This window comes from Plasmodium malariae, assembly GCF_900090045.1.
Source record: "Plasmodium malariae genome assembly, chromosome: 3".
Classification (NCBI taxonomy): domain Eukaryota; phylum Apicomplexa; class Aconoidasida; order Haemosporida; family Plasmodiidae; genus Plasmodium; species Plasmodium malariae.
Genome location: NC_041777.1, coordinates 510,758 through 538,391, shown reverse-complemented (window position 1 = coordinate 538,391; position 27,634 = coordinate 510,758). Strand labels below are relative to the sequence as shown.

General features: G+C 25.5%; 6 protein-coding genes, 2 non-coding genes and 1 pseudogene across 8 annotated transcripts, besides 1 other annotated feature; 5 read left to right on the top strand and 4 right to left on the bottom strand.

The window, feature by feature from the left end:
- Window positions 1–729: 729 nt before the first annotated feature.
- PmUG01_03020500 (conserved Plasmodium protein, unknown function) lies at window positions 730–1,368 on the top strand (the record flags this gene model as incomplete). The annotated part of the gene is made up of 1 exon (XM_029008834.1): window positions 730–1,368. One exon carries the CDS (start codon window positions 730–732, stop codon window positions 1,366–1,368), a length of 639 nt encoding a protein of 212 aa, XP_028859421.1.
- A 997-nt stretch (window positions 1,369–2,365) lies between these two features.
- RRP4 (exosome complex component RRP4, putative) lies at window positions 2,366–3,346 on the bottom strand (the record flags this gene model as incomplete). Its single annotated transcript, XM_029008833.1, has 1 exon — window positions 2,366–3,346. One exon carries the CDS (start codon window positions 3,344–3,346, stop codon window positions 2,366–2,368), a length of 981 nt encoding a protein of 326 aa, XP_028859420.1.
- A 3,220-nt stretch (window positions 3,347–6,566) lies between these two features.
- Window positions 6,567–9,946, top strand: PmUG01_03020300 (protein phosphatase PPM1, putative; the record flags this gene model as incomplete). Its single annotated transcript, XM_029008832.1, has 2 exons — window positions 6,567–9,559; window positions 9,907–9,946. The coding sequence occupies 2 exons, from the start codon at window positions 6,567–6,569 to the stop codon at window positions 9,944–9,946; spliced, it is 3,033 nt and encodes a 1,010-aa protein (XP_028859419.1).
- Window positions 9,947–11,474: 1,528 nt separating this feature from the next.
- PMUG01_03020200.1 lies at window positions 11,475–11,547 on the top strand. Its single transcript has one exon. It is a non-coding gene (tRNA).
- Window positions 11,548–12,931: 1,384 nt separating this feature from the next.
- Window positions 12,932–13,013, bottom strand: PMUG01_03020100.1. The gene has a single exon. It is a non-coding gene (tRNA).
- A 2,694-nt stretch (window positions 13,014–15,707) lies between these two features.
- Window positions 15,708–17,387, top strand: EVP1 (annotated as a pseudogene).
- Window positions 15,708–17,387: a sequence feature (erythrocyte vesicle protein 1, putative, pseudogene).
- Window positions 17,388–18,520: 1,133 nt separating this feature from the next.
- On the top strand, window positions 18,521–21,134 carry PmUG01_03019900 (actin-like protein, putative; the record flags this gene model as incomplete). Its single annotated transcript, XM_029008831.1, has 7 exons — window positions 18,521–18,573; window positions 18,867–18,932; window positions 19,006–19,036; window positions 19,218–19,305; window positions 19,525–19,628; window positions 19,912–20,083; window positions 20,404–21,134. 7 exons carry the CDS (start codon window positions 18,521–18,523, stop codon window positions 21,132–21,134), a joined length of 1,245 nt encoding a protein of 414 aa, XP_028859418.1.
- A 984-nt stretch (window positions 21,135–22,118) lies between these two features.
- PmUG01_03019800 (zinc finger protein, putative) lies at window positions 22,119–23,792 on the bottom strand (the record flags this gene model as incomplete). The annotated part of the gene is made up of 1 exon (XM_029008829.1): window positions 22,119–23,792. The coding sequence occupies one exon, from the start codon at window positions 23,790–23,792 to the stop codon at window positions 22,119–22,121; it is 1,674 nt and encodes a 557-aa protein (XP_028859417.1).
- Window positions 23,793–25,951: 2,159 nt separating this feature from the next.
- On the bottom strand, window positions 25,952–27,152 carry PmUG01_03019700 (peptide chain release factor 2, putative; the record flags this gene model as incomplete). The annotated part of the gene is made up of 4 exons (XM_029008828.1): window positions 25,952–26,083; window positions 26,266–26,365; window positions 26,583–26,851; window positions 27,066–27,152. 4 exons carry the CDS (start codon window positions 27,150–27,152, stop codon window positions 25,952–25,954), a joined length of 588 nt encoding a protein of 195 aa, XP_028859416.1.
- Window positions 27,153–27,634: the final 482 nt, after the last annotated feature.

Sequence of the window (27,634 nt, the reverse complement as noted above, 5' to 3'; positions counted from 1 at the left end):
ATATTATAACTTCAATTCATATTATAATTTCAATTCATATTATAATTTCAATTCATATTATAATTTCAATTCATATTATAATTTCAATTCATATTATAATTTCAATTCATATTAAAATACGTACACATTTGTATATGCGTGTGCATAATTAAACGTTGTCCATTTGTTCTAATTAAAAAGTTAAGTCTTATAAAAAAGTATATTATTCCCTTTTTTTTTTGTTAAAAAAAGTATTGTGTTTTTATAAGGAATTGTTTAAAGACCTTCTCATTAGACATATTGTTATATGCATTGTACATGCATTTTTATTCGTTCATTTGTTCACCACGTTTTCTTTTGTTGTTGTTTTTGTTTTTACGACTTTTACTGCTAATTTTATGGCTCCTTACAAAATGTAATTTCTGTTTAAAAAATAAAGCTGGACTTTTCTCTTAATCGCCGTGTGTTCGCAAGTTCGTATATTCTCATATACATTTATATACAAACATTTATATATCCGTACATGTACATATATGCCCACACACACCCGTACAGATATATGTTTGCACCTGAGTAATGAACAAAGGTGCAGTGTTCCCCCCCTTTGTCAATAAGTAGTATCAACTTGATTGAATTAATCACTGCCTATAGTGTATTTTTTTTTTTTTTTTTTTTTTATATGCATTCCCTTGCACTATTAGCTACTTGATAAAATCATTCCTTCTATATCCTTACATCCGTTCATTTAAGATGAATGTAACAGAGAAAAAAAAGATGAGACAAAACGTATCGGAAAATGAAATAATAAACAAAATAGATTCAATTAATTTAAAAGATGTAAAGGAAGTATCTGTTAATATGAACAATTACACAAATTTTATATCGCTAAAGTTAAAAAAGAATAGAGAAGGCATTATAAATTCTATCCATAGAATAAAACAACTAGAAGCTATGACAAAAAAGCTAAACAAAGAATTATCAGATGGTAATAAAGAATTAAAAAAATTAGAAAAAAATATTAAACAATTTGATGAAGAAAATTCTTATCTTGAGGATAATATAGCGTCTGAAATTAATAAGAATAATGCATATAAAAGTAGGATATCAATTTTAAAAAAGAATAAACATAAAATGTCCAAAGCTCAAGAAATTATTGATAATGATATAAATTATATGAAATCCAGAATAAATATAATGAAAGAAAACGTTGATCAGAATAGTAAGAAGTACCACAAATTGGTGAATGATAAAGATAAAATGCATAAAGAAATGGAAAAATTTAAAAAAGACAGAAAATATTTGCAGCTTCATTTAAAAAGTAGTAGAAAAAATCATGAAATTTTGAAAAATAAAATGCAAACTGTTGTCTTAAATATGAAGAAGACTTAAACATAAGAAGAAAAATTAAGTTCATAAAATAAAAGCACTCTTTTCAAGGGTCCCAAGCATGCATAATGAGTTAAAAAGAAGAAAGAACAGAAGAAAAGAAGAGGGCATATGAGTGGAGAATAAAAAAAAAAAAAAAATTATGTACATATAATTGCTAATTTTGCTTATTTAAACAATTTTTCCAATTTCACACTTACCGTATTTCTTTTTCATCTACAGATGGAAGCCATTTAGAATTTGAAATTAAAGGGAAAAAAAAAAATAAAATAAAATAAAAAATAAAGTAACGATATAACCAAATAACAAGAAAAAAAAAAAAAAAAGACTTTACGATGATCTGACGCATTCATATATGCAGTTGTACACATGTATGATAACGATACAGTCTTGCATTTCACTTCACGTGTGTGTGCGTTAGCATAGGTATCAATAATTTGAAAAACGGCCTTTTAATTCCATTATTTACATGGTGCCCATAAACCCATGTATACATATGCATACATACATAAGCATAAATACTTACATATATATATACATACGTACATATCCATCCGTTTAGTCCCCCGTTTATGAGATGTTAACTTTTTACTTACATTTGGCAAATCCACTTAAACGACAAAAAAAATTACCTTAAATTGAAAGGGGTAACATTTAAAGATATAAACACAATTCAATGGCTTGCTTATGGGAAGATAAACTGGTCATCCAAAAAAAAAAAAAAAATTAAAAAATAGTAAAATTAAAAAATAGTAAAATAAAAAAATAGTAAAATAAAAAAATAGTAAAATAAAAAAATAGTAAAATAACAAAATAACAAAACAGTAGGATAGTAAGATTGTAAAAAATTAAGATAACGTTACGCATAGATGAATGTCTCACACCTTCGTCCTACGGCATGTTGTTGTAATTTTTACCGAAAAAAATAAATAAATAGCGTATACACCAAATGATAAGCCATTTTACCCATTTTACCCCACAAAATTGAATTGCAGTGGGCTCATTTAATAAACTTATCAATATAATTGAATAGGTACGAATCAGACACATAAGGTTTTAAAATATAGCTGGTGGTATTGTTTTTATTGGTGGTGTATTGCATATATATTTTAGTAATAATATCATAATTAATATTAATATGATACTTTGCTAGTAATTTAATAATATTACTAATGATACTAATATTTTTTCTAGTATTATCATCAACTTCTTCAAATTTGTTCCCTTCAATATCTTCATCAATACTATTGGGGTTAGTATCCTTTGACTTTTTTAGAGGAGATGAAATCCATATATAACCATTCATACCTAGGATAATTTGAACATTACATGAAAACACAAAAATATGTTTCTTTTGATTTTGTATTAGAGTTTGTGGGACAGTGATTAAAACTCCATTAGTTAATTTACCATAGATAGATGATCTAGTATGTAAAATAATACAACCATCATTTAAAATTCTTTGTACTTCACATGCTATAATATCATTAGGCTTATATATATTAATCATATTTATAACATCATTATATAATCTTATTCTTTGACTAAATAAGCTAATATTTGTTTGAGAAATAGATAATAAAGCTCTACAATATGAACCTATTTCAACCACCCATTTGTCATTATTTATATCTTTTATTTTACCCACTAATAGATCTCCTACTGCTCCTGTATATTTTCCTCTTAATGGTTCAACATACACTAATTTGTTTATATAGTTTACTGTACCTAATATACATGCATAAAAATTTTCATTCTCTTCATATAACCCACTACCTTTTAAAAAACGACCTTTATCTTCCTTACTTAACACTGCTTCCCCTGGTAATACCAACTTTTTAATATTCGGACAAGCACTATCAACATTTTTATTTAAATATGACTTATTATGTTTAAGCATTTCACGGGCTTGCATCCAGTTGTTGAATTCTTCTATATCTTCCAGTTCTTCGTCGTATGGAGTAGTTATACGCATATCCATTGGGGATAAAACAATGAACCTTTTGTACCAAGCCGTGTTTGTTTGAAAGCCCTTTTTTGGGACTCAAGAACACAGGTATAAGCCAGACACGTGTGGAAGAAGCGTAACGAACAAGAGCACGTACGTACTACTCACGTGTTTTATAAATATACCTATTTACGCAATAACCGTATAAATAATGTTGGGGTAGAGCAACCTTTTCCTTTTTACCCTCTGTATATTTCGTTTCTCTCTCGGCTATTTTATAACCTGCTTAGTAATATATCCTATATGTAACACAACTTACAGATTTTTTTATATGCGCCAATCCTCTTACTAAATAACTTTAAAGAGGCTTCACAAAAGTAGCACTTTTATACATTATATATATATATGCATATATATTTAAACCTTAAAATGTTAAGAAGCAATGCTACATAGGAAAAAAAAAAAAAAAAAAAAAAATGTTATCTTTTTTAAAAGCAGTAAAATGGCAGCTAAACACTCAAGACTTTCATTTTGCATATTTAAAGTATTTAAAATACTACAATTTGTACTTCTATAGAACTGGGAAAAGAAGTAATTTTGTTTTAAAAATCTAGCCTTTTTAAAGCATTTTTCCCGTTTTTATCTTATTTTTTGTAGAGCCCTTTCATTAAACTATTATATGCGAGGAAAGAAAAAAAAAAAAAAAAAATTAATATAGAAGAAATAAAATAAAATAAATAATAAAATAAAAAAAAATAAAATAAAGATCCGGCGTTTAAGTCCTTTTGCTCGTTTTTACTCAACAGCTGATAAGAAGAATTTGAGGAGGAAAAAAAATTTCTGAAAAAACATTTTTATAGCAAATGTTACGTTTGCCTCAAGAACAAAGAGAAATGAGCTCTTAAAAAGGGTGTTAACATATGCGAAGAATATTTCTTCGTAATTTGGACTTTGCATTTATCAATAAAAGAAAATTCTAAATAACCTAATTAGTGTAAAGATTATTTCTCATATAGAGATATTGTAATCCGTTTAATTTTTGCCACAAAAAGGCATATACAAGTCATAACTGTGCAAAATAAACATATGTATGAGCTTATTATTTTGTCCTTTTGTCCTTTTTTTTTCTTTTTTTTTTTTTCGTTCTTTTTCATACTTGAGCAAAAAAAGGTAAATTTATTTTTTGGTGGTATAATTTATAACAGCATACGCAAAATGAAGTTTTAGTTACCCCTCAAATATTGTGCATAAAAAATGATATTTTATAAAAATAAAATAAAGTATTTGTTAAAGTTATATTATTTGTGGAATAATTTTTAAGCATTTGCAGTATATATTTTTATAAGGGCATAACCATATTTTTATAAAATACTTCTACACACGAGAATGTTGTCATTCGTAAAAATGTTTAAGCACAGGGAAACGTAAGCGCGTATTTAGCTGCATGTACGCATATGTATGTGTATATATATGGGTGTTTATATATATATATATATATATATATACAAACCCACGTACAGGTTATTGTGCAATGTTTTTAAAACGAGGCAACTTATATTAACATATATAAATATGATTTTTCTCGATAGTCAATTTTAAATAAATTCACCAGAACAGCGACCTCATTTGGCAGCTATTAAAACCCTTAAAAATTTAAATCTCTTTTTTTAGCAAAAAAAAAAAAAAAAAAAAAAAAAATTTAAGGGGGCGCTAAAAAGAAAGAAGGCAGGAAAAATATATGTGCATACGATATGCAATATATATATATATATATATATAAACAGATATGCACATGTATGTACACACGTGCACATATGTGTACAAATATATATATGTATAACAAAAATTTTACTTAGCAACTGTTGGATGCGTTGGAAATATTATATCACTCATCCGGTAAGTTGTATGTATATGTATTCACGAGTCTATGTACTTGGGTATTTAGGGCTTTACTTACATATATACATACATGTACACATTTCAATTATCTAATTATGTAATTATTTAAGTGCGAAATGTGTACATTTGAATATAAGATAAAAAGAAAAATAAGCGGGCACCCCGATTTTGCTTGCCTTTTTTCACTCGACCTTTTGTAAATTTTAATTTTTGCTTATACATTTATGTATAAATAAAAAAAAAGAAAATTTTATTTTTATCTATAAGGTACACAATCATTTAATTAAAATTAGGTTTTTACGTAAAAAATATGGGTATTTTAACAGCTATATGCATATATATATGTATATATGTATATATATATGTATATATATATATATATATATATGTATATATATATATATATATATATATAAATTTTTTTTTTTTTTTTTAGAAATAAAAATTTGACAAATATACGTTTTTGAACAAGTAAATCTTATTTTAATTCCTTTTTTTTGGTAAAAATTTTATTTTCACATATCCTTTTTACGTGTACATTTTATTTCCATTCCTTTTTCTTAATTTTTACTTAGCATAATTTGCGTCCATTTATTTACATCACGTAATTTACTTCATTTTATTGTATATAATTTTTATTTTAATTATGTTTCTTTTTTACGTGTAGTAAAAGTATTTTCCATTTCTCTTTCAAACTATTTTACGCATCAAAAAACCCCAAAATCATTTATAGCCATATGGGGTACTTAAGTTTATGTGTATATATGAATAGCATATGGAACATTTAAGTATATGAATAAATACACATATAATGCATACTTTTAGCATGTATAAACGTGGCACACGTACTCTTTTAAAGCGTAGGTACATATGGATGCATAAAAATAAACAAGTAAATAAATATAAATATATAAATATATAAATATATAAATATATATATATATATATATATGTATGTACGTGCCTTTGTTTATGTATATATGTACACATATACTCTGCGAATTCGTAATATTAGTTTAACTGGCAATATCTGTTTAACGTGTAGATTGTTTTTAACTGTAAAAATGGATGCATAAACACTTGAAATGAGCGAAATTTACGAAATGCATTTTTATATTTGTATTATTTATTACAGAATCTATTTACGTAAATAAATAAATCGATATATATATATATATATATATATATGAATGAACACAGTAAAAATGTACATACGAATAAGCTCCATGTGAGTAAATATAAATATATATGAACAAATATACATACGAATGAGCATGTATATTCTTTTGTGTCTCCTCCTCCTTTTTTCATAATAATCATTTTTCTTTTTTAAAAAAATAAATTAAATTTGCATATGAAAAAAACACACGATAATATAGAAAATGATAACTCGATTTATGTATATGGAAAGATATATGATATAATAGAACAACTAAACAATTATGAATTAAAATGTTTCATAAATAATGAAAAAGATGTAGACCTGTGCAAGGATTTTAAATACAAGAAAAAGAAAAAGATAAATTTCATATCAACGTTAGATTATTATGCAAATTTTAAAAATAAGCAGTATGAATTTTATATTGTGCCAATAATATTTGACAAGGAATATGAAATATTGTATATAGGTGTTTCCATATTTTTCAAGGAAAATTTTTGGGAGGAGTACAAAAAGTGCAATTACAATTATATAGAATTATCTATATATAATTTAGACGTAAGTAATTCTAATCTTTACACAAATAATATAGTATCATCTCCTAATAGTAGAACATACTTTTTAAATTTTCTCATCAATATTAAAGATTTAAAAAATGATGCACATGTAATTGGTAGATATTCGGACGACTGTAGCGATAAGCATGTTCACGCGAAAAATGGCATCTATGTTGTGGAAAGTAAAAACGACAAGCAGCTGATGTATTCACAAGGGGATTATATCTTGAGGACGCATAAGTTCAACACATTGTATAATGGTAGAAGTAACTACACCAGTAATGTGGACTATAATAACTGTAATAGCATCAGTTATAACAACGATGTGGACAATAATGATGAAAGTAGCTGCACGACGATACGCGGTCGTGACAAGGGATACAGTTTAAGCATAGATAGAGGAAGTCTAGACACACCCGCACACTTTACTCGTAGTATCAGTGGAAACAGAAATAACGTTGCGACAGTATGGAAAAATTATAGTTATCATAGCGATTGTAATGTACGCAGTGAGTGTAGGTACGTTAGTTTGGAGTATGATAGATATGGTAATTATTTGAAAAATAATGGAAATAAGAGAGAAGAGGAAAAAGAATCAGAAGAGAAAATGGAAGAAAAAGAGAAGGAGAAAGCGAAAGAGAAAGGGGAGAAAGAGGAGAAAGCGGAAGAAAAAGAGGAGAAAGCGGAAGAAAAGGAGGAGAAAACGGAAGAAAAGGAGGAGAAAGCGGAAGAAAAAGAGGAGAAAGCGGAAGAAAAGGAGGAGAAAACGGAAGAAAAGGAGGAGAAAGCGGAAGAAAAAGAGAAGGAGGAAGAGGAAAAATCTAACAATGTGAAAAAACAGTATAGTGTAAATGCAGAGGATCCCCAAATATATTACCCCGTTAATAGTGAAAAATATAATAGCAGTTTCGCATATACAATTAACGAAAAAAATAGCAACGAGGACATAAAAAGAAATAGTTTTTCAAAAGATGGTTTAGAAATAAATAAAAAAGAGACCTATTACAGAAATGTATGCAAAACAAATGAGGTTGAGGAGGACCATTTTACATTTGATAAGACACACGATAGGGAAATTATGAATTACGAATATTCTTACCATAAGATGGAAAACGAAATGGTCTATGTAAATGCAAAAAGAAGAAGTGGTGATATACATATATCAGCAGTACCTGAAGGGGATAAACCATTTATTAGCAACAGTGTAAGTTATGAGAAGAATGTATATATATCATCAGAAAGAGGTAATCAAATAGGAGAAAGTAAACATACAGATGTACACATTGAAGAGAAAAAGAATACAGAGATAGATTATTTAAGTAGTAAGTCAATGAGTTTTACTAAAGAGGAGGAAACAGTGTGCTTTAGTCAAAACGAGCATATAATAAAAGATGATAAAAATGTTCATATAAAGCAAAGCACAGATTATAGAAGGGACTTGTATAGTACTAAGGACAATTGCAATTTTAGTAGTATTAACAGTATGAATAGCAGATCATGTAAAATTTATGAAAAGGACGGAAAGAGTAACGAAAATGAAACATTTACCAATTTCAAGTCAGGATTTTTTACGTCCAAAGGAAACAGAACATATAATGAGGACCGAGTGATAACTATAGAAAATATAAACGATTTTATAAACAAAGAATACAGGGAGGTAGTTAATGAGAGTAATATAAACAATAACGATAGAAATTTGAACACAAGTAAAAATGGGAGCACGAATCGTAGTGCTACTTGTGGCAGTAATAGTGGTAACAGTAACAATAATAACTCTATTGATGAACTGTTTGACAAAGAATACTACGATATGCTGTATAAAGTGCAGAATGCAGAGACCTCCCCCCCATACTATATGTACTGTGCTATATATGATGGTCATAATGGGGAGAAAGCAGTAAATATTATAAAAAAATTATTGCATGTACACGTTTATTCGTATTTTATAAAAGGTAATGGTATATGTAATTCACTAAAATACGCTTTTGAGTCTATGGATGAACATTTATGTAAAAAGACTATTAATAATGAAGAAGATAATCATTCGAATTTTTCGAGTGGTAGTACTGCTTGTGTTAGTATCATATTTAAGAATGTGTTATATATTGCAAATATAGGTGATAGTAGAAGTGTTTTAAGCAAGAATGGTAGGGCTGTTGTAGTAACAGTAGATCATAGAGCAAGTGCAAATAAAAAAGAAGAAGAGCGTATTATAAAATCAGGAGGTATATTAGATGATGAAGGTTACCTAGGAGGTTGTCTAGGAGTATGTAGAGGCTTTGGTTCATTTGACAAAAAGACGAAAGAAAAATTAAAAGGATTAGTTTGTGAACCAGATTTATTTCAAATCAAATTAACTGATGATGATGAATTTTTAATAATTTGTTGTGATGGGATTTTCGATGTTATGACTTCTCAGGAAGCAGTTAATACAGTTCGTACGTCTTTGGTCGAAAGTACAAGTCCAGATGTCGCTGCAGAAGCGCTATGTCAACTAGCGTATAAGAGAAAGTCCTTAGACAACCTATCAGTTGTCGTTATAACATTTCAAAACCCCGAATCAAAGAAAAAAACAAGAGCTAATGAAAACGCAAATTTGTATGCGGGTCAGGCGGGACGTGTCAGGAGGAGGTAATACCAGAAGCGACAAAAGAAAAGAAGTGAAGAAAAAAAAAAAAAAAAAAAAAAAAGAGGCAAATAAAATAGACTATTTAGCACTTCGCACGAGCAAGTGTGCTCATGTTTATGAGCTTGACTGATGTATGAGCACATTGCCCTGCACTCGCACTGTTGTAAAACGTTGCATAAGGCCACATGTATGTATGTATGTTTGTGTGTATGTGCGTGTATATTTACGTATATATGTGCGTACATGTTTGCTACATATTTGAGCACATACTTTTTATATTTTCAATCATTACATAGAGAAAGTACACATGATGAGCAAATAAATGTACACGTTTTTTTTTCCTTTTCAGAATAAAATTTTCTGCCTTAAAAAATTTAATAGGCCCATGAATTCTATTATTGATAGAGGAAGAAAATCGAAATATTTATGTTTTAGCAAATTGTGAAACATATGAGGAAGTCAGGACATATAATAAAACAAATTTTAATAAGTAGGATAAGGAAAATTGCATTTGAAATTTGATTTGGAATAAATAAGGAAGAATGAAATGTGTTGTTCATTCGTCATTTTGTATCGTACTTTTTATCGTATACCCACTTTAATTTTGCAGTTACATTTTTTCGCGTACGATTTTGTACGTACAGTTTTTTACGTAATATTTATTATTTTGCAGCTGTGATGTATCATTTTTCGTCCTTCATTTTTAATTCCCTATTCCGTAAGCCCATTTATTTATTCTTTACTGATTACTTTTTATTTTCCCCTTCATTTATTTTAACCTTCGTTATTTCCTTTCCTTTTCTTTTTTTTTTTTTTTTTTTTGTTATTGCTACGTACAAAAGGAGAAACATTTATTTTTGTCTCCATTAAAGACACTTAATAATAAAAGTACATTTTTAATTTATACATTTTATACAATCCTTTTGTATGATATCCCCTTTTAATTTTATATAGGAGTGTTGTGTACACAGTTTATATCCTTTCTCCCTTGTTTATAATAAAAGTGCTAGTATTTCATATCGACATCGTATACTATGCACACATGTAAATGTAATGTCGTTGTGATGTTATTGTAATGTTACTGTAATGTTATAGCAATGCGATTATATATTTTTATGTATGATTTATGATTATTGAAGGCTTTGTTTTATTAGTTTTCTTTCTTTAGAGAAATTTTCATTTGGATGGTATCCTACATAACTAACATTTCGTATAACTGCTTTAAAATTTTTGAAATAAAAATTCTTTAAAAAAAAAAAAAAAAAAAAAGTTATGAAAGTGACTTATAATGAAAAAGTTCATGTCCTTAATAGCAACATGAACATACGTACATATATATGTATATGTAGATATACGTACATATATATGTATATGTAGATATACGTACATATATATGTATATGTAGATATACGTACATATATATGTATATGTAGATATACGTACATATATATGTATATGTAGATATATGTACATATATATGTGTATGTAGATATATGTACATATATAATGTATATAATTGTACAGCTTAATATGTGTAATTTTGAAGAAAAATACAAAAAGTGTATCGAAAAATACGAGAAAGGAGCTAAATTTAACGCAAAACAGAACGTTAAGAAATACCCCAAAATTATTTTTTTTTTTTAAAAGGATAATAAATTGTACCAAAAGAGTAAAATTTGAAAAAAGAAAAACCTCTGCAAATTATCTTTCACTTTTAATGCCATTTCTATTTTTATTTTACTATACTTAATTTAACTCTATTTTATCCATTTCGCGCTGTATTTTATTTTATTTAATTATATTTAAATCTATTTTTTGACAGTTTTTTTCCCTCTCTTTTAGAATGAATTAAAGGCAAGTATAAACAGGATTCAAATTAACGACATTTTTAGATAAGAAGAAAACTTAATATCATGAGATCCATTAGCTCAGTGGTTAGAGCGTCGGTCTTATGTACCGAAGGTCGTGGGTTCGAAACCCACATGGATCAGTTGAAGTGGGAATAATAATAAATGTGTTTGTAGTATTTATGCCTTCTGTATCTTAAATTTATTTAATATAGAGAAAACACAAATAATTTTGTGTTAACTATAAATATTAATATTAAAAGAAATCATAGCTTTTATATATGTTTAATATATATATATATATGTAGTTCGTTATAATCAAATTATTTTAAATTCAATTATTATTAATGCATAATAATAATAACATTTTTAGGAAAAAAATTAAGAGGGGAGAGCCCTCTTTCTTTGTAGCAAGAATTTAAAAAGGTATATATTATTTATTTATTCATACATATAATATATATACGTAAATATAAATTCATTTATGCATTGACTTTCATTCATTTACATTACAATGGTGCTTGGTATAATTATTGAGCGAACAGAGGAAGATTTGATAAAAATTTGAAATAAATTTTTCGTTGTATGTAGTTCCCTCAATTCATTACATACTTCTATGGTTTAGGTCTCTTTTTACATGAGCAGCTATTTATATTAACCTGCAATAAATTAAGCAAAATATAACGATAGGAAATTTTTATTTTTCGCTCAACGTATTATATATAATGTATGATTAATTAATGCCATTTTAAACGATGAGAATGCATAAAGAAGTTATACAGAATTAAATTAGGCACAAATTGTCAATTCTACGTGATCTAACGACAAATTTATAAAAGATTTTATAAAAAAAAGAAAAAGAGAGAGAGACCGTGTTTATCTAATATTTCGGCAAAGTTGTACGAAGTTATTTTTGTAGTTCTTTTGTTTACACAGAATTTAACCTAAGAGCTAAGATATAATTTTTCCATTCCTTAATTCTACGAATACATATTATAAATACGTAAATAGATGAATATATATATATATATATATATATATATACTATAATTAAATATTTATCTATATATGTAAGCGTAAGTACGCATATTATTTGGAAAAATAAAATAATCAAAAGACTTACTATAAAAGGTAAATCATTTCCTCTTAGTTAAATAATTTAATTTTTTAAAGAAACGGGATAGCAACAGATATAATTCAATAATATAACTGTTCTTATACATACAGTATATAATTATATATATTCCTCCCTTATATATACGCAGCAAAACGTAGCAAAAATTTGGAAAATAAATTTTTCGAATTTACGTACAAGTGCACATAAATATGTAATAAATCTTTATGCATATATAGCATTTTCGTGCATTACACATTTTAATGTTTATTTTTTTTATTTTTTAAATAATTAAAGTATTCTTTTTAATTTTGAAAAAATTAAACCATTTAAAACAACTATAAAATGGTTTCCTATTTTAATATCAATAATATTAAAATAATATTAATATTCAAAAGTGGAAAACTTATTTTCGACAGCGGCAGGATTCGAACCTGCGCAGGCAAAGCCTACCAGATTTCTAGTCTGACTCCTTAACCACTCGGACACACTGTCTCATTTATAATACTATTGTAAATAATATTTTATTCTCTCCTATATAAGGAATTTATATAATTTATCCTGTTATTGATAAAGATATATATATATATGTAGTTTTAATGGTTCACAGTAAAACGCAGAATAAAGAGTGTATTCTCTATTAACACAAACAGTTTTCTATAGTTACATACACGTGTAAATATACATATATATATGTATATATGCACAATAATGTACTATTAAAAAATAGTTAAAAGGAGCTAGCATCATATATATATAATATTATATATACATGTATACATATAAATATATGTAAGTATATTATTTTAAAAATAAAAAGAGAATTCTTTTTTATAATAAAATTGCAATGGTCTACAATTGCCTTAGAAAATTTTAACCTCCTACGAGAAGTAAAATAGAGGTGGGGGAAAAACAATTCACCCATGAATTAGTTTTAAATTATTTTTATAGTTTTTCTACTGTTCCAATTTTTTTCCAATTTTTGCTAATATATTTTCTAATGTTTCTAATATTTCAAATACTTTCTAATAAAAATGTATATTTTACCTTATTGAATAATTTATTTTTTTTTTCGTGCATTATATCTAAAATTTTTTTTTTTTTTTTTTTTCTTATATAAAAAAGTATTCATGTAAAATTGGTTAACAAAATATTTTTTGTTTGTTTTCCTTATTATATATATAGTATTATCCTTTTTTTCTTTACAGAACCCTTGCTATATAACTGAAAATTTTTACGAGGTAGTGGGTTGCAAAAATTACTTTACAATTAATTTTTTTTTTTTTTTTTTGTAGTTCGTGCATATAGATAGATATTCATTTATATAGGTAAAACCACAAAAATTATGTAAAACTGCATAAAATATATAAAAACTAAAAGAAGTACATAATATTTACTAAATATTTTTAATTTAAAAAGTTATTAGAATAATTCCCCATATGTTTAATTATAAATACTTATAAATGTTTACATATAAATTAATAATATATAATATAATATCTTAGTTAAAATATTTTATTATATATATGCTTAATTAAATTAACGTTTGGCGTATTTACATTTAATTACGTTATTTTGAATGTAAGAAAGATAATTTACTCTTTTAGTATTGGGGTAATAACACCTTTGGACATCTATCTAATATTTCAAATATAAGGAACAGTAAATGAGTATAGTAAATATTTTATTTATTTGTTTTTCTGATCAATTTTTTTTTTTCATACATATTTATGTATAATATTATATCCTATTAAATGGACATTTTCTACCGCTATTATTTATGCTGCATTTTTATACCCATCATTTTAATAATATATTAAAATTTATGCCTTCATTATATGAACTTTTAACAATTTATGATTTTAATTAGTATACCATCTGCTTCCATTATTTCATTGTTATAATTTTTTTAAGGGTTAAAAATAATTATGAATTTTTAATCTTTGCTGAGAGTTATTTTATTATATTTTTTTTTTTTTTTTTCAAGTTGTGTATTTTATTCTTATTATTTTGTCCATATTTGTATATACATATTTTTAGCACATTTTTATTAAGACTCTAACGTCTACTTTCTTTTTACATTTTAATACTAAAACGTATATATATATATATATATATATATATATATATATATATACTATTAAATAGTAAAGAGAACAAGAAAAAATAGAGCGAAGAAAGGAAGAGAGAAGCTAAAAATAATATAATCATAATAAACATAATTTTACATGTTTTTAATAAGGTCTCGTTTTTTAATTTTTAATAAGTATACATATATGCCGTCATTTATCAAAGGGATATTGTAGACAATCATATGCACCCATACTTCCTGCATATATTTATATATATATATATGTGCATATGGGTATAAGTATGTATTTGTACATGTACGTGCAAATTCAAGCAAACAAAAAAATATATGAATATACGCAAAAATATGCATATACAGTAAGTTTCAGTCTTATGCATTTAGATGAAAGCCCCTTATTCCAAACTTTAAATTTATCTTTTTAAGGATGATTAAAAAGGTAATCGTCCTTTTAATATTCTCCTTTTATTTATATTCATTTTACATCTTTAAACAAGCTACAAACCTTCATTCAACCTGTGCGCTTGAATCATTGGCACAAAACAAGTAATTTAAAAAAATAATAATAAATTGAATCATCAAAAAACAGATAAACAAACGAACGAACGAATAAACATTGAGTGAATATAAAAAAAATCCTTTATAAAAAGGAGATTACGCTAGTGCTACTTACAATGTTGTTCTTCATGCGTAGTTATTTGTGGACGTTTGTAATAAATGTATATGGCTGTACATAAATGTATACGTATGTACATAAATGTATACGTATGTACATAAATGTATACGTATGTACATAAATGTATACGTATGTACATAAATGTATACGTATGTACATAAATATATACATGTGTATATAATATATATGTATTTATATACATATATTTTTTTTTTTTCCCCTTTGATTCTTTCCCAACCGCTCGATTTGTAGCTCCTCCAGAATACTGGCAGAACTGCATTCTGACAAATCACATAACGAAAAGAAATCAAAAGTAAAATCGAATTGTTCAACAGCGAAGAAGCGAAATGTATGAACAGTGCAGGTGAAAGTGGAGGAAATGGCGTAGTAACAGGTTGCAGTGTATCGACCAAGAGTACACTAAATGACCATAAAAAAAAAAATAAGGTTTGATAATAAAGTTGAGAAGAAGCAAGAGAATAGGGATTCATCAAATGATGAATATTATAAAAATTGTAATTTATGTTTAGGTATTATAAAATTTTATAATGCCTTAGGAGGAAAGGACTACAAATTAAAATCTGACGCAAAAATAAAAATGAACAATTCCCGTGCATATACAAAAACAAATAAAAAAAAAGATAATAATAAAGAAAAGTTCCATATAATAAATACAACTAGTCATGACTATGATAAGAAGAGTTATAAGAAACATTATATTCGTACTATAACAAGTGGTAAGAATTTGGTATATTATAAAAATAATGATAAACATTGTGCATGTAACTGTAAAGAGAAAAAAGAAATATTAAAATCGAAAGGTACATTATCTAAGGCAAGTAGTTGCGCTAGTATTTCTAGTATTTCTGACAGTAGTAACATGGATTATAACAAAACAGACTATGATAAAGTATCCTCTCATTTATTTGGATTATCAACATTATTTTATAAGGAAAAAATTGATATAGTTAATATGTCTAAAAAATTAACGAAAGATTATCTTAAGTGCTTTAAAGAGCTTTCCAAAAGTATATCGGATATATGTGAAAATAATTTTACACATTCTTATGAAGAATTTATAGAGATTGACAACAAAATGAATCCATTAAATGAGAATAAGATTGAAAAATATTATTATGCATATCATCGCATTGTTTATACATTTTTATTTTTTTTACATGAAATATTACAAAAGCAAGATGCATTACAGCTAAGCTTTGAATCGCTACCTTTATATTTACAATTAGATAAACAAGGTTTAGTAGAAAATATAATGCAAACAGAACCCATAAGTATGAATGATATATATTATACTTCGTACAAATAGTTTGATTCTATGTGTACTTGTTTAGATCTATCATGCTGTTTTTATTTAAATTATATGGCTACAAATTTAGTAAATAATTTAAATGAAAAGAATTATAAAAGCACTAATAATAATGCTACTGCAGAAAGGAAGAAGATAAATGAATATTTAAAACAGATTCATGGAGATATCAAAGATTATATCAAAGATTTGAATGAATATTTAAAATTGTTTTTTGATTATGGAAATAAAGAAAAATTATTTAATGAACCTGCTTTGTTTTCGTATTCTCTATTTTTTGATTACTATGTAGATATACTAAATAAAACGTTAAATCTTTTCAATATTCATCTAAAGTCAACACGTCATGAACAACAAGGTGAACAGAAATTAGAAGATATATATATATAACTTAAAATACATGAAGATAATATGAGAACAAGATTACGTTCATTTTATTTAAAGAATAATATAGAGGATCAGAACCCGCGTAATTTAGTAGAATCCCTTTTTTCAGACAATATGTATAGACTACTGCTTGCAGACAAATATATGGATAGCAAATATTCAAATTTTATATATCTTATGTTAAATATTATTGACTATTTTAGAGTTCTTATTGCTGCAATTATGGTATACTTAAATATGCGAAATATTGATTCTCATTTTTCTGATATAGAAATAGGAAAAATTAAATTTAAAGATGCTATGAAATTTTTGACTTATTTTGTAAAGCATCAAAATGTAAATAGGAGTATTTTCAAGTCCCAAGAGAATAAGAAACAAAATGTGCATTAGACTGTATAAATGGTGGGGGGTAGTTATATAAACTGCTCCTTAAAAGATCAGAAGGTGATGTTAGTGTTGGAAGGAAAGCGAACTATATGTATCTTCCCCACCCTCTGTCCATAGGATATTAGTATGCTGATGAAAATGAAGAAGCTTGCCAGTTATAGGTACGTACATATATATATGTACAGTCCTATATGTTTAACTTCACTGTTAGTAGACTAATCTTACATCATTTCCTCCAGAGATGAACAAAGTAAATCATGCGAACCTTAAATGATACTTTATCTTCTCATATGTAGGAGAAAAGTTAAAACGATTTGTACAAGCATGAAGAATTTATTCTAATGATATATAAAAATGAAATTCAAAAAAAATATAATTCATTCGTTGTTTAAAATGAAATTCAAAAAATATATAATTCATTTGTTGTTTAAAATGAAGTAAAAAAAATTATAATTAATTTGTTTATAATGAAATAAAAAAGAAAAAAAAAAAAAAAAAGTCCATAAGGCGCATATATATATATATAATAATGTCCATTCATTGGGAAGATCAAATTTTTAATGCACTTCTCTTAAGCGCAAAGTATATAATTTTCAAAATTTTACAAAAGAATTTTTTTTTTTTTTTAATTTCTATCCAAAAAAAAAAAAAAAAATACTCTTGCATTAATAAGCATTGTATTTGTGATAAAAGTTTTTAACTCTAATTTGTTTATTAGCACACGTGTAATTTTTTAATTTGTGCATATTGTTTTGTCTTTTACTATTTATATATTTTAAATTAATGCCGCTTTTTTTTTTTTTTTTTTTTCGTTCTTTTTGCGTTTTTTTTTATATTTAAAAAAGCACATATTGACATATGTATTATTAAATTCTCCTGTATTTCTTAAGAGGAGCAAAAAAAAAAAAAAAAAGAAAGAACGGCACAGTAGGGGCATGTATATATATATATATATATATGTACGAATTAATGCTGAAAAAATGTGTCCACTATAATTAGCTGTTAATCCTGTTATATTTTATAAGAACGTATTCTCTAGCCTTTTCAAACACTTTTAATTTTTAACAAAACCACAATTTGAATGTTGTGCTAAAGGTGTTAAACTATTTTTTTTTTTTAATTAAAAAATTGAAAAAATGGAACTTGAAGAAGATGATATTCCTGTCATAATTTTGGATCCGGGCACATGGTTCATAAAAAAAAAAAAATAAAAATAAATAAATAAACAAGTAGACAGGGAAGAAAGTGACAAACTTGTGCGCATTCTGATGAACACCGACCAAAATTCTTTAAAAAGAAAAAAATTCCTTCCCCCTTGTGGATATTTTTTTTTCTTTGCATATTCATATGAGTTTTAGATTTGTGTGGTTAGTTTATACTAGGAAATATATATATATATATATATATATATATGTATTCATTTGTTTATATATACGTACCTACGTGTATACATATATATCCATTACCTATACTTGTGAACAGGATGATAAAAATTGGATTTGCGAACGACGACCTGCCTACACTTCAAATACCTTGTTTATATTTAGAGTATGCCTTAACGTATTTTCAATGATTTATCCATTTTATTGAGATGCATTATTATTGAAACAATTTTTTACAGAAAAGAACTAGCAAACTCGAGAGTTGTAAAAGTATAAAAAAAAAATGCATGTAAAAAATACATATAATTATTAGTTTTTACCGATTGATATGAAAAATTATTATTTTTATTCTATGTGTACACGTACAATCATACATGTGAACATGTGGTTATATATATATATATATATATATATATATATATATAACTGTGTGGTTGCTTTTAAAACTCAGTTCGGTGTAGATGCTGTCGAAGACTACATGTTAATAAAATATGGAGGCGCTAAATCAGATAAAGAAAAAGAGAAAACGCCGGATATCTGTAAAGGTTTATAAACAACCAGCCATACGAATTACATACGAAAAAGAAAAAGAAAAAAGGATAATATCTAACAAATGAAAAATTACTAATAACTAATGGCAAATGGCACATGAAGAGTAATATATTCACTAGTTTGCAAGTTAACGAAATGTGCATATATGTGTATACATCATTGGTCAATTTCTAATATATGTGCAATTAATTACAATTATTGTTTAGACAGCGAATTAGTAAGTATGAAAATGACATTTGCTGACCCTCGCCATCCTTTGAGCAATAACGATTTCGCTCATTTATTGGAATTATATAACCATCTCATAAAGGTACGAACGGCATATATATATATATATATGTACATTTGCAGTTACATGCTTTTTTTTTTTTTTTTTTTTTTGCGAAAGTTGTGGTTCATGGTTGAACTGAACGCCCTTTATGTATATATATGCATGTAAGAAGTGTCTGTGTGTTTTATCTCTCGGAAGGCATCTTGAGCATTTTGTTTATTTAAATATTTAATTATATAACTCTTTATTTATTCACTTGTTTATTTATTTACTTATTTATTCGCTTATTTAATTACCTATATACTTATTTTTCCCTTAACAGCAACTAAATATAAGTACAAGCGACTACAGTTTACTTGTCGCAATTCCCGAAGCGGTTGAAAAATTATATATATCAAATTTGTTAAATTGGGCATTCAAGAACCATAACTTCATTTCCATATCTTTTATTTACAACTCCCTCGCAGCTGCTTACTATTATGGACTTAAGACAGGTGTTATAAATTAGACGATTTTTCATTCATGTAAATTAGCAGTTGTCAGTTATATTATTAATATATCGTTTGTGCGTGGCTTTATGAGTATAGACACATATACACCAGTAATGCTTCTTTTTTTTATTATTTTATCTTATTTTTATTCTTTATTTTATCTTATTTTTATTCTTTATTTTATCTTATTTTTATTCTTTATTTTATCTTATTTTTATTCTTTATTTTATCTTATTTTTATTCTTTATTTTAACTTATTTTTATTCTTTATTTTATCTTATCTTTATTCTTTATTTTATTTTCATCGTTTTGGCGCGCGAAAGCCATTGTTATCGACTTGGGGGAAAACGGAAGCAGAATTACCCCCATTGCAGAAAACCATGGTGCATTTCTAGAGAGTGCAAGAAATAGCGAAATTGGTGGACACTTAATAAGTAAATACATTTCCAATTTTGTAAAAATAAACGATAATTATATTGACTATATACTAGTTCAGAATTATAAAGAATTAAATAGTTATGTAAGTCTTAACATAGATAGAAACATAAAAATAGCTACAGATTGCAATGGGTTAAATAAGCCATATAAAATTCCATATACTAATTTATATATAGATCCTAAGGCAGAAGTATTATGTCATGAAATTTATTTTCAGCCTGAATTTTTAGCACATTTGCCAGGAAATTTTTATAAACAAAATATAATATCATTAAGTCATTTAGTATTTGAATCTGTTTGTTCTTGTCCTATGGACTTAAGAAAACAAATCTTAAATAACATAGTGTTAGTTGGAGGAGTATCTAATTGTATCAATATACGTGAAAGACTCCACAAGGAAATGAAGCACATCTTAAGACTTAAAAATTATAGTGAAAACACAAAAATTTACATAAAACATATGAGAATGTCAGACATTGCCTCTTATTTGGGCTGTAAAAAATATGGAAAAATCCTCTACTTCAATAAAAAAAAATGGGTAACTAGACAGGAATATTATACATTAGCTAAAAATCAGGTCATGCAAAAGCTCTTGATGTGGGCCAACGTTCTATAGACGCCTTTAAAAAGTCAAAATCATTTTGACGAAATGTGCATATACAATTACATGAACATGTGAACGTGCTCCTATATATAAGTATACACATAATATATATACACTTCAACGTAAACTTATTACACATAATGGTGGGAAAATTAATGCTCTTTTTTTTTTTTTTTTTTTTTCCTTTTTTTTTATTATTTTAATTTTATCCGTAAATTTAATTTTCTTTATTTTATCCCTTTTTCCAATTTGTTCTTTGAATATAGATATAAAAGTAATTAAAAATATACATAAAAATATAAATTTCTTTTTTCTTTTTCCAGCTAGCTAAAAATTTAATGCATATTATTTATTTTTGTAAATTTGATGGAGGAGTTTTCTGGAAAATAGGACATTTTTATTTATCGACATGTTTACTATTTATTTAAATTTGCGACTAATGTTACATTTGCTAATTTATTTGATTTCACTCCTTTGAGTATAAGTAAACCACTATTTTGCATAAAAATTAAAGTATATATAATAACTACAACCTTACGGTTTTCATTCCTTTTATTTTATTATATTTTATTTTTATTTCGTTTTATTTGTATTTTTATTTTATTTCGTTTTATTTGTATTTTTATTTTATTTCGTTTTATTTGTATTTTTATTTTATTTCGTTTTATTTGTATTTTTATTTTATTTCATTTTATATAATTTTTATTTTACTTTATTTTATATAATTTTTATTTTACTTTATTTTATATAATTTTTATTTTATTTCATTTTATATTATTTTTATTGCATTTTTATTTTATTTCATTTTATATTATTATTATTTTATTTTTATTTTTTTTAATCAAAAGGGTATTTCACACATGACTTGCGAAAAAGTGCTTCTCACCCGTAAAACTAAAATCATGGTACACGTGGACTTCATTACATACGTATCTACACTTACTATGTATAACATTGGGTCCGCTAAAATGTGTATATTCGTTACGCACTTCATAATTAAAGAAAAAACATAGTATCACTTTTATAAAACCTGTTTAACTTGTTTGTCTTCACATTTAAATCTAAGCCATATTTTTTAGCAATATCAATGTAGTATTTATATTTTTTGTTATACTGATTGCTCTCTTTTTTTTTCATAACATCCATCTTATTACATTTTAAATCTGTCCTATTTTCAAGAGGCAATTTTTGTTTAAATATATATGCTATTTTCCTATTAATTGCTTCGGATCCATCCGGTAATATTAAATTATTGTATTCATTTAATTCAGGTTTTATATAACCAAATTCTTCAAGGACTTCATAAATAGTATCATAACTTAGGTTCTTACTCAAGTCCTCTTCTTTCACTTTGTAATCGTCATTGTTGTCACTTTCATACTTATGTTGCTTGTTATAGTTATTACTGTTGTAGTCATCAATGTTCTCTCCTTCGGAAGAATGCAATTTTCTATACTTGATATCGTTTACACCATTTACATTGCTTCCATTGTGAACGGTACATACATTACTGTTAATGCCTTTTCCATGGTTGAATACATTGCCTTGTTTGCTATCATCAGGGCTCTTTTCATCTTCAACATTATCCACGTTTTGCTTATCATCACTTACTCCATAATTTTTTGTTGTATTATCCTTGTTATGTTTTTCACTTGCCTGACACTTTAAAGATATTTTATCCTTTCTTCTTTTGTGTAACATATAAATAAGTAATTCTTTATCTTCTTTACTGTTAATATATTTATTTAATAAATCAACATATGTTTTTGAAAAATCATAATATTTTTGAATAAATACAAAAAAATCGGTGTGTACTTTCGTATGACTTTTACATATCATATGTGATTGTAAAGATTTAACACATTTGGAATATCGAAAACAATAAATGCATTTATTCTCTTCATATATTTTTTTCCCTATGGTTAAAAGTACTTTTTCTATGTCCGTTACATATTTTTGATCAGGAATATAAAAAGTATAATTATCATTCATATGTTTTATATTTTCATCAATGGTATTAAAAATTCTGTTATCAAAAAAACAGACTAAGGGGTTATCATACTTTACATTTCTGTTTAATAGCACCTCTTCTTTTGTAGCATATTTCACTTTTTGTATATCATAGCTACTTCCTTCATTATTACTATTCCTATTACTATTACTATTATTTACTTTTTTATGGTTATAATCTTCTCCATTGTTTTTTTTTCCTTTTTTTTTTTTATAATTACTGTTACTATGCTTTTTGGACGTATTAAGATTATTTCCCTCCTGTTCTTTTCCTTTTCCTTTTCCTTTTCCTTTTCCTTCCTCACTCTTTTTTAAAATTTGCACTTTTTCATTAAAAGCTAACTCGTTAACTGCATTTAGGTTTAATAATTTTCTCTTTAAATTATATTTGTGCCACTCAGATTTAAAATGATATCGAAAAAAAGAATAGTTATAAATCTGTATGTTACAAGTATAACAGTTATATGTTTTTTTATTCAAGTCCCTATTTTCAATATATATATTTACTTGATCCTTGTTATCTATATTAATTGTTGAGTTATTATTTACGTTCATATATTCCTGAACAATCACATCCTCTTTTTTTATGTTGTATATATTTTTTATATCATACGATTTGTTAATGTTTTTATTGTCTGATAAATTGATACTTTCATCCATCTTTCAAATACTAGATATTTTTCTTTTCTTTTTCTTTAAAAAAAAAAAAAAAAAAAAAGGATTTTACTATACGATAATTTTTTTGTTATTTTTCAATTCCTACTATTTTTTTTTTTAAATCTTTCTTTTGTAATTTTATTCTATATACACAACCCCATGTAATCTTGGTTAACACTTTCTTGGTTGAACTTTTGATTTTATTTATAATTTACTTATTATTATTTAGTTTTTTGCGTTTCATGATATTTTTCACTCATTAGCTATTTCACTCTTGACAAAAATACATACGAGAACGCGTGCACATATACTTGCGTGGAAATACGTGCATATGGACGTATGTACGTTTACATTCGTGTATGCATTTATGTATGCATTTGTGTATGCATTTATGTATGCTTTTTTGTATGCATTTATGTATGCATTTGTGTATGCATTTGTGCATATACTTATGTTTGTGCTTATGTATAAATATACATACATATATGCGTACATACACACACATGAACGTATGTACTACTGTTCATATATGCTCAATCCTGCAAATTTTTCAAAATTTCTGCTTTTTAGTGCGTCTAATATATATAAAAGAAGTTTTTCCTGTGCTATTTGTATGTTCTTAAAACATTAATTATTCAATTTCAATTTAAAAAATTGCTTCTATTTTTTATTCTTTTAAAACTGTTGAACTTAAACTTGCAAAAATTGAAGAATGCTTATAAATTTTACTTGACTACAGTAAAACCACAAAAAAAAAAAAAAAAATATAAAGAGAAAGTATTATTGATAGCAAAGCGTAAAAATGTAAAAATATAATGAATTAAAATTTAAAAAGATTCCATTTTTTTTATGGCAAAAAAAAAAAATTATATAAAATTGTTACTATACTAAAAAGGCAAATACAGACGCATTTTCAATTAATAATAAGTGTTATTTAAAAAAAAATGAAAAAATTAAAAAAAGAATATTTTTACATAAATCATTAAAGATGACGCGTTTACGTAGCTTGCTTGGCTTTGCATTTGTTTAATAAATACTTTAATTTGCAGCCGTAAAAAATGTAGTTCGCTTTTATTAAATATCTACGTATATATGTACATATATATGGAGCTCATGAATAATATTTAACGTAAAAATAAATTACAGTAACTTAACTGATGAGTTTTCGACTTTTTTTATGCTTTAATTACATTTTTTTTTTTTAATTCATAAAATGAATAAAAAAAAAAATATAATTTTAAGAATAGGTACTTTTATATTTATATATATTTTATTACGTATAAAATTATAAATGATGCATATAATATAAAATTACAATAATGCACAACAGTTAAAAACATATAAGTGCTTTTTCAATTATATACTTTTTTTCAATTTTATAAATGTTATGTATATATATATGATAACATATTATAAAATGCTAAGAAAGTTATTTTTAATAAATGTTCAGAAAAATAAATACATGTATCTTCTATTTTATTTTATGGTGGCTTAAAAAGGAGTTATATATATTTATACGTTTTACAATTTTGTTTAGGCTTTGTATTTTTCCTTCAAGAAGGCCATAAATTACATCCCATACATTTATACATACATATGTACATTTAAGTAGTGTTGTAAATATTATTATCATATGTAAAAGTTTTAAGTCTGTAAAGCAGCATGGCGCAGGTGAAACTGCAACAAGTGTGTATATATGCATATATATATAGTTTTGATAGCCCGTCTGTTACTACCCCTATTATATTAATGATGTTCTATGTGCAGCACGGTCATTAAGCGATATATGGACGAAAATTAATTTATTTATTTATTAATGAGAGCATAAATTAAAAAAAAAAACAAAATATTCCATTGGCTGATTTATTCTCAAAGGGGATAAAAAGAATGAAATATTAAAGTGCGTACGTATATATATATTTATGTACATTTATATGTACACGTACATGTACATATGTCACAGTATGTACATTACACAGAAAACAAAACAAGTATAAACTGATATACAATATGTATTTTGATATAGCCCATTAAGAGTTCATACACTTATTTATTTTATATAATTGTTTTTTGAACCTATCCATATTTGTGTTTCTCCTTACAACTTATAAAACAGAGCAGAGGAAACGATAATAGGGTGCAATCATGTAAATGAAAAAATTTCAAGCAATATCATCACTTTCAAATCTTATAATTTTTTGTCTATCACTTTTTATTGTAGATCTTCTTTTTTTGTAATTTATTGACTCCTTCTTTTCCCTATCCGTAATCTTTAATATTCTTCTTTTTTCTTTCTATAAAAATTGTTAACAAAAAAAAATAATAAAATAATAAAATAATAAAATGAATTCATGTATAAGAGGATATATGTAAAATACGAGCAATAAAAGTCAAAATAAAAAGACTGTAAATAATATATATATAATAATGCGAACACATTTACGTTCTTATTTTAAACTTCAAAATAATTGTATACTTCAATGCGATTAGAAATATCCTCTTCTACTTTTTCTTTTATTGACGTTATTTTTTTGTATAACAATTCGCGTGCATATGTTCTATTTTTCTGTAAACACCTATTTGAGATAAAATTAGATAAGGAATGAATAATAACATATGAAGGTAAGAAGCATAAATTCAAATAGTGGAAAAAATTATAAATAAGAAATTAAATTATCTCTTATAATTAAAATACATAATTTTTAAGGAATACAACATTTTTTATTTTTTTTATATTTGTTATTTTGTTTTTTTATTTTAATTTATTTTATTATTTTATTTTTTTAAAAAAACCTGTATTTATGACATTTTATAATTATTTTGTCTTCATTCATGTCGTTACATTTTATCATTACACAATTATTTGTTTTATTTACTTTCTGTCCTCCTTTTCCTGTTCCTTTAATAAAAGTTTCTTCAATATCTTTAGGATATATTCCTATATCTTCTAATCTTTTGTTTATTGCTACAAAACTGTTTTTTGATAAACTGTATAGGGGTAAATGGCGCAAAGGTCTTGTTACCTTCTTGGACGCAAGTGATACGTGTATGAAACCTGTGCGCTAAACGACAAGGAGATAAATACGTTTATGAGCAAACTAGTTTGCACATTAATATGCAGATCAGTTTGGAGGTTAATAAATAAATGAGCACAAATATATGCATATATATATATATATATATATACATAAACATGCGTATATGCTCGTACTTTTGCATTCGCAAAAATTAAAAGCCTTTTTTTTTAAATAAAAAAAAAATACGTGAATTACTTACCTCGCTAATTTTAATGAAGCAGTTAATAAAGTTTACATGAATAATTACATTTAAATAAAAAAAGGGGAATGCTAAATTAAAAAACATTATATGCTCCTCCAAGAAGACGTATATATTATATATGCAGGCCCGCGTATACATATGTATACATACACATGTACATACATACATACAAACAAGCATACATGTTTACGTATATGTGCACTTAAAGCTTATCTTCATGTGTTCTCTAATTTACGTTTTTCAGATATATACGAATTTTTACCTTTTTTCTCTCTTCATTTTGTTAATAATTTTAATTTCACAGTACTTAATTTTTTTTACTTGTGTATATTTTTGGTTAACTGCGTTCTCTTATTTTTCATAATTTCATTTTTGGTCTTTTTTTTTTTTTTTTTTTTTTTTTCGCTATATACTTAAAAGACTCAACATAGAACTACATTAGAAAAAAAAAAAAAAAAAAAAAAAAGAAACGGTAAAAAACATGTGACATCTGTTTGGTTCGGTTTAATTTAATGCGATTTAATTTGATATTATTTGATTTAGTCTGTTTTAATTTAATATGATAT